The sequence below is a fragment of the Muscardinus avellanarius genome (assembly GCF_963383645.1).
Source record: "Muscardinus avellanarius genome assembly, chromosome: 10".
Taxonomy (NCBI): domain Eukaryota; kingdom Metazoa; phylum Chordata; class Mammalia; order Rodentia; family Gliridae; genus Muscardinus; species Muscardinus avellanarius.
Window position 1 is genome coordinate 62183321 of NC_137796.1, and position 15763 is coordinate 62199083.

Sequence of the window (15763 nt, forward strand, 5' to 3'; positions counted from 1 at the left end):
TCTTTGAAAAGGACTGAAGGGCACTCATATATAAAGGGAATGAAGCTTCTCTCTCTGAGGAAGTTGGCACAGGAGACAAGCCCTGAGAGGGGGGTGGCATCCTCCTGGTGTGTCCGGTCCCCAAGCATCAGGCAGAACAGGTGTGGGGAGGGGGGTCCATCCCCTGCTGTGCCAGGGCCCCCGTGGCCAGGAGCCAGCATCTCAGGGAAAGGCTGCTGTGGTCAGCAGTAGGTATCCTGTTTCTAGCTCAGGGGAAGAGCTAATTATACCCCCAGAACCCAAAAGGTCAGAGCCTGGTGGCCTGGGCAGCCGAGGCACCACCCAATGGAATAGGGGAAACCTGATCTCAGACTCAGGACTAGAGAAAGATTTACTCAGATGATGCCCACCCCCCAATTTGGGCTCTGAGAGAGGAGGGCTGGGCCTGGACCCTGGGTCTGAGGGAAGAGGGATGGGCCTGGACCCCAGGGTCTGAGGGAGGAGGGCTGGACCTGGGTCCTTGGGTCTGAGAGAGGAGGGCTGGGCCTGGCCCCTGGGTCTGAAGGAGGAGGGCTAGGCCTGGCCCCTGGGTCTGAGGGAGGAGGGCTGGACCTGGGTCCTTGGGTCTGAGGGAGGAGGGCTGGGCCTGGACCCCAGGGTGGGAGGGAGGAGGCTGGCCTGGCCCCTGGGTCTGAGGGAGGAGGGCTGGGCCTGGCCCCTGGGTCTGAAGGAGAAGGGCTAGGCCTGGCTCCTTGGGTCTGAGGGAGGAGGGCTGGGCCTGGACCCTGGTTTTGAGGGAGGAGGGCTGGGCCTGGACCCCGGGTCTGAGGGAGGAGGCTGGGCCTGGACCCCAGGGTGGGAGGGAGGAGGCTGGCCTGGCCCCTGGGTCTGGGGGAGGAGGGCTGGGCCTGGCCCCTGGGTCTGAGGGAGGAGGGATGGGCCTGGACCCTGGTTTTGAGGGAGGAGGGCTGGGCCTGGACCCCGGGTCTGAGGGAGGAGGCTGGGCCTGGACCCCGGGTCTGAAGGTGGTCAGCACATGCTTAGCTGTCATATCTTCTATCTTACAGCGGCCAAAAAGGCCCCCAAAGGTAAAGATGCTCCCAAAGAAGCTCCTCCGAAGGAGGCGCCTGCAGAGCCCCCCAAAGGTAGGGGCGTCTCTAACTTGGCGTCCCATCCTTCTCCTGCTCCCTCTGTACTCTCACCCCACCTTTTCCTCTGGTCTCTGCTCCTGGCCCGTCCCCCACATAGCGTCAGAACTAACCAATCCTCTCCTACTCACCACCCTGCCATGGCTCCCTACTGCTTCAGGGTGACACAGTCTCCCAGTCTGGCCTCAGGCTCCCATCAGCTGACCAATTGGCCACTAAGTCCTGCCCGGCTCTGAACATCCCAGCCTGTCTTTATTTTAATTTTTAATTTAATTTTGGCAATACTGGGTATTGAACCCAAGGATGTTCTACCTCTGGGTTATAACCCAGTCCTATTTTATTTTTATTTGGAAACAGAGTCTCATTAAATTGATGAGGCTAGCCTCAAACTTGTGATCCTCCTGTTTCAGCCTCCCATGTACTGGGATTATAGACATGTGCCACCATGCCTTAATGGTTTTTTGAAAAAGGGTCTTACAAAATTGCAGAGGCTGGCCTCAAACCTTCAATTTTTTTGTCTCAACCTGCCAAGCACTGGGATTACAGGCATGGGCCACAGTGCTTGACTCGTCTATCTTTTTATTTTTTGGTACTGAGAATTGAACCCAGGGGCATTCTCCAACCTACACCCCAGCCCTACTGTATGTTTTAGTTTAAAACAGAGTCTCACTAAGTTGCTGAAGGCCTTGCTAAATTGCTAAGGCTGGCCTTGAACCTGCAATCCTCCTGTCTTAGACTTCCAATTACTGAGATTACAAACATATGCCGCCACGTCCACCTCCAGTCTGTCTTTAAACCTCTTCTAGCTGGGCATGGTGGCACATCCTTGTAATTCCACTACTTGGGAGGCTGAGACCATAGAATTACAGGTTTGAGGACAGCAGTGAGACTCTCATCAACCTAGCAAGACCCTGTTTCAAACGAAAAATAAAATAGAGCTGAGAATGTAGCTCAGAGGTAGAATGTCCCTGGGTTCAATCCCCAGTGCTACAAAAAACAAAAATAAACAAACAAAACATAAAAATTAAAACCTCTCCTATCCAAAGCTTCATTTAGGATTAGTCTATTACCCTCTGGTAAGATAGGGAAGCTAAGTTTTCCAGGGCTGGGGGAGCCTGGGTAAGGTCACAGAGCCAGCGGGGTGACATGTCGTCTTTCTTAGGTCAGGAAAAGCCACTTTCCCCCATGATCTTTGGTTCCTGAGCAGAGGGTCCCTCTGGATCTAAGCTCCTTCTCCAAAGTGGCCCTCTGCCCCTCCCCAGCCTACCTTTGACATCTTCATCCTGTCTCCTGAGCAGAAGCCCCGCCTGAGGATCAGTCCCCCACTGCTGAGGAGCCCACTGGTGTTTTCCTGAAAAAGCCTGACTCTGTATCGGTGGAGACTGGTGAGGAGCCTCGGGGAGGAGGGCTGGGTCTAAACTCCTGGATCTGAGGGAGGAGGGCTGGGTCTGGACCCCTGGGTGTGAGGGAGGAGGGCTGGGGCCTGGACCCCTGGGTTTGAGGGAGGAGGGACGAAGGCTGGGCCTAGACCCTGTGTCTGAGGGAGGAGGCCTGGGCCTGGGTCTGAGGGAGGAGGGCTGGGCCTGGAACCCTGGGTCTGATAGAGGAGGGCTGGGTCTGTGTCTGAGGGAGGAGGGCTGGGCCTAGACCCTGTGTCTGAGGGAGGAGGGCTGGGTCTGGACCCCTGGGTCTGATAGAGGAGGGCTGGGCCTAGATTTCTGTATCTGGGGGAAGAAAGCTGGGGTCTGGACTCCTGGGTCTGAGGGAGGAAAGCTGGGGTCTGGACTGGGTCTGAGGCAGGAGGGCTGGGATCTGGACCCCTGGGTCTGAGGGAGAAGGGCTAGGCCTGGACCCTGGGTTTGAGAGAGGGGGGCTGGGCCTGGACCCCTGGGTCTGAGGGAGGAGGGCTGGGGCCTGGACCCCTGGGGAGTGAGGGAGGAGGGCTGGGCCTGCACTCCAGGGTCTGAGGGAGGGCTGGGCCTGGACCCCTGTGTCTGAGGGAGGAGGTCTGGGCCTGGACCCTGAGCCTGAGGAAGGAGGGCTGGGTCTGTACCCCTGGGTCTGAGGGAAGAGGGCTGGGTCTGAACCCCTGGGTCTGAGGGAGAAGGGCTGAGCCTGGACCCTGGGTCTGAGGGAGGAAAGCTGGGGTCTGGATCCCTGGGTTTGAGGGAGGAGACCTGGGCCTGGACCCTGGGCCTGAGGGAAGAGGGCTGGGCCTGGACCCCTGGGTGTGAGGGAGGAGGGCTGGGCCTGCACTCCAGGGTCTGAGGGAAGAGGGCTAGGATCTGGACCCCTGGATCTGAGGGAGGAGAGAGGGGTCTCTTAAGGTTACAGTTCCCTCTGGCAGGTCACTGGGTTCCTGACTGGCCCCTCTTCACCCCACCCAGGGAAGGATGCTGTGATCGTGGCTAAAATCAGTGGGAAGGAGCTCCCAGGCAAACCAGCCATCAAGTGGTTCAAGGGGAAATGGCAGGAGCTGGGGAGCAAGAGTGGGGCCCGATTCTCCTTCAAGGAGTCCCATGACTCTGCCAGCAATGTGAGCACCCTGCGGGCCTGGGGGGCGTGTGGAGAGGCTGCAGGCTATGGCTCTGACGTACCACCTCCTAGATCAACCCCCAGAATGGAAGTCATGCTGGGCAGGAAGGGAGTGTTTGGGATAGCAGGATGTACCTGAGCATGGCTGCAGTTCCTGCAGGGTCTGGAACTTGATTTCCTGGAGTCAAGATTATCCAGGCCAGCTGGGTATGAACCAGTACTTAGGAATCTGAGACAGGAGGACCACAGGTTCAAGGGCAGCCTCAGCAACTTAGTGAAAGTCTGAGCAAATTAGCAAAATCCTGTCTTAAAATAAAAAAAATAGAGCCGGACATGGTGGCACACACTTGTAATCCCTGCGCTTGGGAGGCTGAGACAGGTTCGGAGTCAACCTCAGCTACTTAGTGAGGCTCTCGGTAACTTAGTGAGACTCTGTTTCCAAATAAAAATATAAAATAGGTCTGGGAGTATAGCCCAGAGGTAGAAAGCCCCTGGGTTCTACCCTCAGTACCACCAATAAATAAATAAATAAATAAATAAATAAATAAATAAATAAAATAAAAAATAGGCCTGGGGGTGTAGCTGAGAGTTAGAATGCCCCTGGGTTCAATTTCAGTACAAAAATATATCTATATCTATCTATATATCCAGACAGAAGAGATGGAACTGGCCCCCGGGTGCTGAGGCCCCATGCATTGGCCTTTGCTGTGGGCTGGGGGTGGGGACTTGGGGACAGAGATATGAAGTGGGCTTGGGGATGAGGGATGCCTCGGTGTGATTCTGACCATCCATGCCCCTGGCCCTGGTTCCCAGGTATATACCGTGGAGCTACACATTGAGAAGGTGGTTCTGGGGGACCGTGGGGACTACCGCCTGGAGGTCAAAGCCAAGGACGCCTGTGACAGCTGCGGCTTCAACATTGATGTGGAAGGTGCACTTGTGGGGGCAGGATTGTGGAACTGGGGTGTGGGGTGGATGTACCCGTCAGGTATAGGGAGAGGGTACCCGTGTGGAGGAGAGGCAGATACCGATATCTGAAGGAGGAGTACAGGATCAGGGTAATCAAAACTGGAGAGAGTCGGACATGGTGCTGCACACCTGTAAGCCTAGTACTTGAGTGCTTGGGAAGCTGAAACAGGAGGATCAGAGGTTCAAGGCCAGCCTCAGCAACCTAGCGAGACCCTGTTTCAAAATAAAAAATAGCTGGGCGTGGTGGCGCACACTTGTAATCCCAGTACTTGGGAGGCTGAGACAGGAGGATTGTGCAGGTTCAAAGCCAGCCTCCGCTACTTAGTGAGGCTCTTAGCAATTTAGTGAGACCATATTTCCAAATAAAATAAAAATATAGGTCTGGGAGTATAGCCTGGTGGTAGAAAGCTCCTGGGTTCCATTCCCAGTACCAGAAAAAAATAAATAAAAAGGGGCTAAGGCTGTAGCTCAGATATAGAATGCCCCTAGGTTCCATATACAGATTTAAAAAAGAAAAAAGAAAAAAGAAAAAAAAAATAAGAAAACACCAAGACAGGTATGGTGGTGCATGCCTGTAATACCAGTCCTGGGAAGCAGAGAGAAGAGGATCATTGGTTAAGGCCACCATCAGCAATTTAGAGACCCTATTTCAAAATAAGGTCTGGGTGTGAGCTCAGAGGTAGAATGCCCTGAATTCAAATCCCAGTACCACCAAAAAATCCCAAACAAACAAACAAAGAGCAAAAACCTTTGAGAGATGAGATCTACAGGGCTTAGAATAGCAGAAGATGTGGAATCGAGATGCAAGACCTTAGGAGATGAGTGGATTCCAGATCTGAGGGAGAAGTAGGCTTGGGGAGTGAGGGTCCAGGCTTAGACAGTATGGGTGTATGGGTTTGGGGTGAGGGCATACAGGATGGCCAGGAAGTTATGCAATTTGGGGGACACATGTATTGAGTGCTGAGGGCATATTGGCTTTGAAGGTCTCCAGCTCAGGATTATGTGAGTTATTATTATTATTATTATTATTATTATTATTATATTTTGTGTTACTGGGGATGGAGCCCAGGGGCATTCTACCTCTGAGCTACACCCCCAGCCCTAATTTTTACTCTATTCTTTATTTTGAAACAGGGTCTCACTGAGTTGTAAAGGGCCTCGCTAAGTAGCGGAGGCTGGCTGCGAACTGCGATCCTCCTGTCTCAGCCTCCCAAATGCTGGGATTACAAGCGTGCGCCACCATGCCCAGCTGGATTATGTGAGTTTAAATAGGAGGGGCACAAGGCCGGGCGTGGTGGCGCACGCTTGTAATCCCCGCGCTTGGGAGGCTGAGACAGGAGGATTGCACAGGTTCGAAGCCAGCCTCAGCTACTTAGTGAGGCTCTCAGCAACTTAGTGAGACCCTGTTTCCAAATAAAGTATAAAATAGGTCTGGGAGTATAGCCCGGAGGTAGAAAGCCTCTGGGTTCCACCCCCAGTACCACCAAAATAAATAAATAAATAAATAAATAAATAAAATATGAGGGGCACAAACCAGGCATGCTGGCGCACATCTGTAATCCCACGGTCAGCCACTTAACAAGACCCTGTTTCGAAATAAGAAAATAAAAAGGGCTGGGAGTGTAGCTTGGAGGTAGGATGCCCCCAGCTTCAATCCCCAGCACCCTCTCCCCCAAAAATAGAGGAGCAGGAAAGAGGATGTACTTGTCCTCTTGGTGGAGGCAAGCGTTGTGGGAGAGGTTGCTCAGGCCTGGAGGGGAGCTCTTGGTCTCCCATCGGGCCTCCTCTCAGCTCACTTCCGTCTCCCCATCGCCTCCTCCCAGCACCTCGCCAGGATGCCTCTGGGGAGAGCCTTGAAAGCTTCAAGCGTTCGTAAGTGACTCTGGGCTCTGGGGAGAGGGAATCTCCCTGAGTCGAGGACCATGGGAGTCTATCCTCGGGACCTGAAGAGGTGGGAGAAGGGAGGGTCAGAGCATACGGGGAGCGGGGTCCTCGGGGTGGATCTCCGTGGGGTTCATGCCCCTTCCAATGGCCACAGGAGTGAAGGGAAGCCGGACGACGGGGGAGAGCTGGATTTCAGCGGCCTGTTGAAGAAGAGGTGAGCCCGCTCCCCTTGGCGCGAGGGGAGATGGGGACTCATGGGGAGGAGGGTGCTGGGGGAAGCTCCACTGCCCTTTACTTCCCAAGCTCATTCCTGGATTCCCTACTTAGCCTCCATCACCTCCTCCACTCAGTCCCTACCCACCAACCCATCCTGCCACCTGTCCTTCCACCACCTACCACCTTCCCCCAACCCCCGCTCACATCTCACCCAACCACCTGCCCAGCAGTCTCCCCCGCCCGCCCGTCACCCATCATGCTCACATTCTTACTTCTGTTTCCTCAGGCTCTAGTTCACCTACATAACCACCTGCTCATCCATCCATCCACCCGCCAATCCACACACCCATTAATCCATCCAACCAACCAGCCGCCTATCCATCCAGTGTGTGTGTGTGTGTGTGTGTGTGTGTGTGTGTGTGTGTGTGTGTGTGTTACCAGAGATTGAACCCAAGGCTATTATACCTCCGAGCTACACCCCCAGGCCTCTATTTTTTATTCTTTATTTGAAACAGGGTCTCACTAAGTAGCTGAGGCTAGCCAGGCGTGGTGGCGCACGCTTGTAATCTCTGCGCTTGGGAGGCGGAGACAGGAGGATCACACAGGTTCGAAGCCAGCCTCGCTGATTTAAGAGACCCTGCTTCCAAATAAAAATATAAAATAGGTCTGGGAGTGTAGCCCGGAGGTAGAAGGGTTTCCAGGAACCCCAGTACCACCAAAAAAAAAAAAAAAAAAAAAAAAGAAGCTGAGGTTGGCTGTGAACCATGTTTTTGTTTTGAAACAGGGTCTTAATAGGTTGCTGCAAGTCTCACTAGATTGCTGAGGCTGGCCTCAAATCTTCAATCCTTCTGTCCTAGCCTTCCTTGTACTGGGATTACAGACATGTGCCACCATGCCTGGCTACCCAACCCCTTTTTATTTTTTATTTTGAAACAAGGTCTCACTAAGTTGCTGAGGCTGTCCTCAAACTTGCAACCATCCTGTCTCAGCTTCCCAAGTACTAGGATTACAGGCATGTACCACCATGCTCTGCAGAACACTAATTTCTTATAGTTCAATCTAACAGCCATCTAGGGGAATAGGTGAGTCAGTGAATGAGTGAACAGGTGATAGAGTAATGCCCAACTAGATATATGGGTGGATGACTTGATGGGTAAGTGGGATAGGGGGTTTGTTTGGGAGAGAAATGCAGGACAGATGGACAGACAGGTGGGAAGGTGGATGGAGGTAAGGATGGGTGGGTGGGTGGTGGAGAGGTGGGTAGGTGGGGGCCTCATTAGGTGGGGAAGTGGATAGGTGGAGCAGGTGTGTGGAGGATGAGTGGGTGGATTGACAAATAGGTGTCAAGTGTAATGGCAGATGGGTGGATAGACATGTGGCAATATGGTGGCCAGATACATGGATATGTGGGTGGATGGAATGGTGACTGGGCAGACAGGTGGATGGTTGGGTTAGTAAATGGGTGGATAGAGCTGGGCATGGTGGTGCACGCTTGTAATCCCAGTACTTGGGAGGCTGAGACAGGAGGATTGCAGTTCGTGGCCAGCCTCAGCTACTTAGTGAGACCTGTTTCAAAATAAAGAATAAAGCAACCGGCGTGGTGGCGCATGCTTGTAATCCCCGCGCTTGGGAGGCAGAGATAGGAGGATTGCACAGGTTCGAAGCCAGCCACACTGGCTTAAGAGACGCTGTTTCCAAGTTAAAAAATATAAAAAGATAGGATTAGGAGTGTAGCCCGGAGGTAGAAGGGTTTCCAGGAACCCCAGTACCACCAAAATAATAATAATAATAATAATAATAATAATAATAATAATAATAATATAAAAATAATCAGAGCTGGGTGTGGTGGCGCATGTTTGTAATCCCAGCATTTGGGAGGCTGAGACAGGAAGATCCAGGTTCGCAGACAGCCTCAGCTACATAATGAGATCCTCTGCAACTCAGTAAGACCCTGTTTCAAAATAAAGAATAAAAAATAGGGCTGGGGGTGTAGCTCGGAGGTAGAATATCCCTGGGTTCCATCCTCAGTACTGAAAATAAGGGGGAGTAGAAATGTAGCTTGAAGGTAGAATGCCCCAGAGTGCAATTCCCAAGGGGAAAAAAGTAGGAGAAGGGAAAAAAGAAAGAAATATCCTTTACTGACCACATGGAGGATAGACTGGAAAGGAAGAGCCTGGAGGCCAGGATGCCCAGGAGGAGGCTGGAGCAGGATAGTGTGAGGCGCAGAGAGAGGTGACATGGGTAAGTCACACGGGTAGAGAGGCCCCCTCACCTCCTTGCTCCTGGTCACTCTGGCCTGCTCTCTGCCCTCAGGGAGGTGGTGGAGGAGGAGAAGAAGAAGAAGAAGAAGGACGACGATGACCTGGGCATCCCCCCGGAGATCTGGGAGCTCCTGAAAGGGGCAAAGAAGAGCGAGTATGAGAAAATCGCCTTTCAGTACGGCATCACCGACCTCCGGGGCATGCTGAAGCGGCTCAAGAAGGCCAAGGTCGAGGTCAAGAAGAGCGCAGGTCAGCACCAACCTGAGCCGACGTGGGCGCTGCCCAGGGCGCCCCCAGCGCCGTGCGCCACTGTTGCCCAGACCCTGGACCTGCCCTACAAGGCCCCGATCTGAGGAGTGGTTGGGCCTTGCTCTAGGGGGGGTCTCTAAGTTCACCTTGACCTTGGAGAGCCGGTGGCCTGCAGGGCAGTGGGAGGCTGGGCTCCCCTGGGGAGGGTGACGAAGGGGGGAGGGCTTTTGACTCAGTCCCTTGTGCCTCCCTTGATCTCCAGCTTTCACAAAGAAGCTGGACCCGGCCTACCAGGTGGACCGGGGTAACAAGATCAAGTTGGTGGTGGAGATCAGTGACCCAGATCTTCCTCTCAAGTGGTTCAAGAACGGCCAGGAGATCAAACCCAGCAGCAAGTATGTGTGCGGAGGACCAAATCCAAGGAGCACGCCCAAGACATTTGCTTCCTTGCTTGTGTTTTCTAGAATGAGCAGTATTATTTATTTATTTATTTATTTATTTATTTATTTATTCATTCATTCATTTAGCAGTACTGGGGATGGAAACCAGGGTCATTCTGCCTCCAAGCTACACCCCCAGCCCTATTTTTTATTCTTAATTTTGAAACAGGGTCTCATTAAGTTGTGGAGGGCCTCACTAAGTAGCTGAGGCTGGCCGTGAACCTGTAGAATAAGGATTTTATTTTTATAAAATAAAATGTTTTAAATTGGGCATGGTGGTGCACACCTGTAATCCCACTTTTGGGAGGCTGAGATAGGAGATTGCTGCCAGCCTCAGCAATTCAGTGAGGCTTTTATTGATTTAGTAAAATCTTGTTTTCAAACAAACCATTAAAAAGATAGGGCTGGAGCTGGTTGTGGTGGCGCACACTTGTAATCCCAGGACTTGGGAGGCTGAGATAGGAAGATTGCAGGTTTGCGGCCAGCCTCAGCTACTTAGTGAGGCCCTCTGCAACTTAGGGAGACCCTGATTCAAAATAAAGAATAATGGCGGGCATGGTGGCACACGCTTGTAATCCCAGCATTAGGGAGGCTGAGACCGGAGGATCATGGTTTGCAAACAGCCTCAGCTACTTAGTGAGGTCCTCTGCAACTCAGTGAGATCCGGTTTCAAAATAAAGAATAAAAAATAGGGCAGGAGGTGTAGCTCAGAGGTTGAATTCCCCTGGGTTCCATCCCCAGACCCGCAAAATAAATAAAAAAATAAAATAAAATAAATAATAAACAAAGCTTGGGGTAGCCGGGAGTGGTGGCGCACGCTTGTAATACCTGCGCTTGGCAAGCTGAGACAGGAGGATCACACAGGTTCGAAGCCAGCCTCAGCTACTTAGCGAGGCTCTCAGCAACTTAGTGAGACCCTGTTTCCAAATAAAATATAAAATAGGTCTGGGAGTATAGCCGGGAGGTAGAAAGCCCCTGGGTTCCATCCCCAGTACTGCCAAAAAATAAAAAAATAAAACTTGGGGTATAGCTCAGAGGTAAAATACACCTGGGTTCAATCCCCAGCACCCCCCAAAAAAAAAGTATAGGGCTGGGGATGTAGCTTTGAAGTAGAATGCCCCTGGGTTCAATCTCCAGCACCATACATAAAAATAGTTTTAGCTAGGCACAGTGGCATATATGTGTAAACCCAATACTCAAGTACTGAGGCTGAGACAGGAGGATCACAGGTTCAAGGCCAGCCTCAGTAATTTAGTGAGACCCTATTAGAAATAAAAAACAAAATGGAGCCAGGTATAGTGGTGTACACTTGTAATCCCAGTACTTGGGAGGCTGAGACAGGAGGATGCTGGTTCATGGCCAGCCTCAGCTACTTAGGCCCTCTGCAACTTAGTGAGACCCTGCTTCAAAATAAAGAATAAAAAATAGGACTGGAGGTATAGCTTGGAAGTAGAATGCCCCTGGGTTCAATCCCCAGTACCACATATACACACACAAAAAAATTGGGGCTGGGGGCGTACCTCAGTGGCCCTGGATTCAATCCCCAGTACCTCCCCCACAAAAAAAGATAAAAAGTGTTTATGTGAGTTAAGGTACAGGCTAAGTTGCTATAACAAGAGCGTCCCCAAATACATTTAGGTTAGATAGAGGAGCATCTTTTCAGTTGATTAAGGCTGGTGGGACAGCTCTTCTCTAGAACATTATTTCAGGGGCCAGGTTTCATTCATATTGTTGGCTGCTCTATTTCCAGAAGTCTCATTTATATTGTTTTATGAAGGTGGGCTTTGGGCACATTTATGTTCCTGCTCACCAGAAAGGGGGAGGAGAGAAGTCCAAGAACAGATGACTTGTCTCAAAAGTTGGAGACAACCTAGAAGTTACACACACCATTTCCACTGGGACAAACTCAGTCTCCTGGCTCTCCTACTAGCAAAGGAGGCTGGGAAATATAATTCTCTAGGTAGGTGGCCATGTGCCCTGCTTAAAAAGAGGAGAAGGTGGAGATGGGTGGACAGTTGGCATTTTCACTCTACACAACAGAAATAAGGGCTGGGCGTGGTGGCTTGCATCTATAATCTCAGGGTTTGAGAGGCTGAGACAGCAGGATTGCAGGTTGGAGGAAAGCCTCAGCAATCCATCCAGGCCTTTAGCAACTTAGCTCAAGAACCTGCTTTAAAATGAAACAAATAGCCGGGCGTGGTGGCGCACGCTTGTAATCCCCGCGCTTAGGAGGCAGAGACAGGAGGATCGCGCAGGTTCGAAGCCAGCCACGCGCGCTGGCTTAGGAGACCCTGTTTCCAAATAAAAATTTAAAAATAGGTCTGGGAGTGTAGCCAGGAGGTAGAAGGGCTTCCAGGAACCCCAGTACCACAAAAAAAAAAAAAAAAAAAAACAAATAAGGGCTGGTTGGACATGGTAGTGCATGCCTGTAATCCTAGTATTTAGGAGGCTGAAACAGAAGGATCATAGGTTCCAGGCCAGCCTCAGCAACTTAGTGAGACCCTTGGCCACTTAATGAGACCTTGTTTCAAAGTAAAAACTAAACTAGAGCTGGGAGCCAGGCAGGCACACTTGTAATCCCAGTACTTGGGAGGCTGAGATGGGAGAATCGCAGGTTTGCAGCCAGCCTCAGCAACTTGCAAGGCCCTTTGCAACTAACTTAGTGAGACCCTGTTTCAAAATAAAGAATATAGCCAGGCGTGGTGGCACATGCTTGTAATCCCAGCATTCAGGAAGCTGAGACCAGAGGATTGTGGTTCGGGGACAGCCTCAGCTACTTAGTGAGGCCTTCTGCAACTTAGTGAGACCCTGTTTCAAAATAAAAATACAAAACAGGGCAGGGGGTGTAACTTGGAGGTCAAATGCCCCTGGCTTCCATCCCCAGACCCATATACACAAATGGCCTGGGGGGTGTAGCTTGGAGGTCAAATGTCCCTGGGTTCCATCCCCAGTAACAAACACACACACACACACACACACACACACACACACACACACACACACACACACACAGCTGGGGATGTAGCTCAGAGGTAAAACGCCCCTGGGTTCAATCAAGACAGTTGGCAGGCGGCTAACCCTGAGAACAGCCGGCCATCTGCCCGGGGCAAGGCGGTTGCTCCAGGCCAGGGCTGAGGTGAGCTGTCCGCACCAGGTACGTGTTCGAGAACGTGGGGAAGAAGCGGATCCTCACCATCAACAAATGCACCCTGGCGGACGATGCTGCCTACGAAGTGGCCGTCAAGGATGAGAAGTGCTTCACGGAGCTCTTCGTCAAAGGTGAGGCCAGGGCCCTGCAGAGCGGCTGGCGCTCCCTAGGCGGCCCTGACCTCCTGACCCCCACCCCTCAGAGCCTCCAGTGCTGATCGTCACGCCCCTTGAGGACCAGCAGGTGTTTGTGGGTGACCGGGTGGAGATGGCAGTCGAGGTTTCGGAAGACGGTGCCCAGGTCATGTGGTAAGTGACCTCTGACCCCTGACCCCCGGGACCCTGAGACTCCCAGGAGAGCCCTGACCTTTACTCAGTAGTTACCGGGGACCTCAGCCATTGTCTTTTCCTCCTTGACCTCTTTCTGGAACTTCTGACATCACCTGTCCCCTAGTCCTCAAGAGGCCTCTGCTCCCCTGACATCCCCTGCTATGGTCTCCCCTGCCCAGGGCTGTGCGGGCCTCTCACTTCCCCCTCCACCCAGGATGAAAGACGGCGTGGAGATGACGCGGGAGGACTCCTACAAGGCCCGGTACCGCTTCAAGAAGGACGGAAAGCGCCACATTCTCATCTACTCAGACGTGACGCAGGAGGACGGGGGCCGCTACCAGGTCATAACCAACGGCGGCCAGTGCGAGGCGGACCTCATCGTAGAAGGTATGGGCCTCCGCGGGTGGGGTGGGGCCGCGCCTGGCACCCCCTCCTCACACCCAGAAAATCTGGGGGTTGGACCTGATTCTATCTCTACACATGTCTTCAACCCATCCCATCCTATCAGCTTCACCTTCAGAACACATCCTCTGCTGCCCCCTCCTGGCTCAGGCCTCCGTGACCTGGTGCCTGTCCTCCATTACAACCCACCTCCCCACACCTCACACACAGCGCTGCCAGGGCGCCCGTGACTCTGTGTCATGGCAAACACCGAACAAGGCCTGCCGCCCAGATCACAGCGCGAGCCTGTGTACGGCCCAGTGTGTATGCTGGCCCCAGAGTTATACCGTTGTCACTGTTGGGGAGGCTGGGAGACGGCCCCACGAGACTCTGCGCTGTCTTTGTGCATTCCCCTCACCCCCCCGAATCTGTAAATCTATGAGAGTAAAACATATCAGAGTGTGGTGGACCACGCCCGTGATCCCAGTACTTGGGAGCCTGAGACGGGGAGATCGCAGGGTGGACCACGCCCGTGATCCCAGTACTTGGGAGCCTGAGACGGGGAGATCGCAGGTTCCAGGCCAGGTTTGGCAACTTAGCGAGACCCTCAGAAACTTGGTCAGATGCTGTTTCAAAATAAAAAATAGCAGCCGGGCGTAGTGGCACACACTTGTAATCCCGGTATGTGGGAGACTGAGACAGAAAGATCGCAGGTTCGGGGTCAGCTTCAGTTACTTAGTGAGGCCCTCTGCAACTTCGTGAGATGCTGTTTCAAAATAAAGAATAAAAAATTGGGCTGGGGATACAGCTCGGAGGTAGAATGCCCCTGGGTTCAATCCCCAGTACCACACACAAAAAATAAATGAAATAAAAAATAGCTAGGCAAGGTGGTGCATGCCTGTACTCTTAATACCTGGGAGGCTGAAACAGGGGATCACTGGTTCAAGGCCAACCTCAGCAACTTAGTGAGACCTTGCTTAAAAAAAAAAAAGGACTGAGAGTGCAACTCAGAGATAGAATGCCCCTGGATTCGATCCCCTGTCCCAAATGAATGAATGAATAAATAAATAAATAAATAAATAAATAAGGGATATAACTCAGAGGTAGAATGGCCCTGGGTTCAATCCCTAGTACCTCAAAAAATAAATAAAAAATAAGAAGGGCTGGAGGTGTAGCTTGGTGGTAGAGTGACCTTGGGTTCAAGTCTAAGCAACACACACACACACACACACACACACACACACACACACACACACGAATAATCATTTGAATGTTAGACCGTTAGACCACATCCTTCTTGCCAGCCTCTGGTGGCCTCTGTATCCCTCAGAGCCAAAGCAGAGACCTGTGTGTGGCTTCTGGCCCATCTGCCACTGTTCCTCTCACCCCTATTACATCTGCCTCCCTCCCTCCACACTGGTGGCCCCTCAGCCCAACAAGCCTGCTGTACCCCCCCTTTTTTTGGTGGAACTGGGGATGGAACCCTTCTACCTCCGGGCTACACTCCCAGACCTATTTTATATTTTACTTGGAAACAGGGTCTCTTAAGCTAGAGAGGCTGGCTTCGAACCTGCGCGATCCTCCTGTCTCCGCCTCCCAAGTGCGGGGATTACAAGTGTGCGCCACCACACCCGGCTGCACCCCCCTTTATTGCTGTGCTATGGATGGAACTCAGGGCCTTGGTGTGCTAGACAAAGGCTTTACCACTGAGACCCAGCTTACCCCAGGGCCTCTGCACCTGCTGTCTGTCTATCCGGGGACTCTGACACTCGCTCTTGCTCTCTCTCTATTTTGCGGGTCTGGGGATGGAACCCAGGGGCATTTTCTACCTCCAAGCTACACCCCAGCCCTGTTTCTTATTCTTTATTTTGAAACAGGGTCTCACTGAGTTGCAAAGGGCCCCGCTAAGTAGCTGAGGCTGTCGGTGAACCGCGATCCTCCTATCTCAGCCTCATAAGCGCTGGGATTACAAGCCTGCGCCACCACGCCCGGCATCCTGGGACTCTTCTCTGCATCCTGCATGGATTCTTCCCCACCTTGGCCAGCTCACCTCCCTCCCTTTTGTGGGTTTCCTGGTTCACTGCGTCTCCACCGGAATGTGGCTGCGTTGAGGCCATGGGTTGTTTGGGGGTTGTTCACTGCTGAATCTCCAGTGCCCAGAACAGCAGCTTGTGTACACAGGGTGATCCCCCATAATGAGGGCCCCCCGTCACCTTCCCTCCCT

General features: G+C 52.4%; 1 protein-coding gene across 1 annotated transcript in view; it reads left to right on the top strand.

The window, feature by feature from the left end:
- The window catches only part of MYBPC2 (myosin binding protein C2), a gene marked incomplete at its 3' end in the record, with an annotated part of 40843 nt that overhangs the window by 2491 nt on the left and 22589 nt on the right, over positions 1-15763 (top strand). The window contains exons 2-12 of the mRNA XM_080703688.1: positions 1047-1124; positions 2426-2512; positions 3515-3663; positions 4476-4593; positions 6455-6503; positions 6670-6729; positions 9045-9241; positions 9504-9636; positions 12836-12960; positions 13032-13137; positions 13373-13545. Of these exons, the coding sequence (XP_080559814.1) occupies positions 1047-1124; positions 2426-2512; positions 3515-3663; positions 4476-4593; positions 6455-6503; positions 6670-6729; positions 9045-9241; positions 9504-9636; positions 12836-12960; positions 13032-13137; positions 13373-13545 (1275 nt within the window). The remainder of the gene's footprint in view (positions 1-1046; positions 1125-2425; positions 2513-3514; positions 3664-4475; positions 4594-6454; positions 6504-6669; positions 6730-9044; positions 9242-9503; positions 9637-12835; positions 12961-13031; positions 13138-13372; positions 13546-15763) is intronic.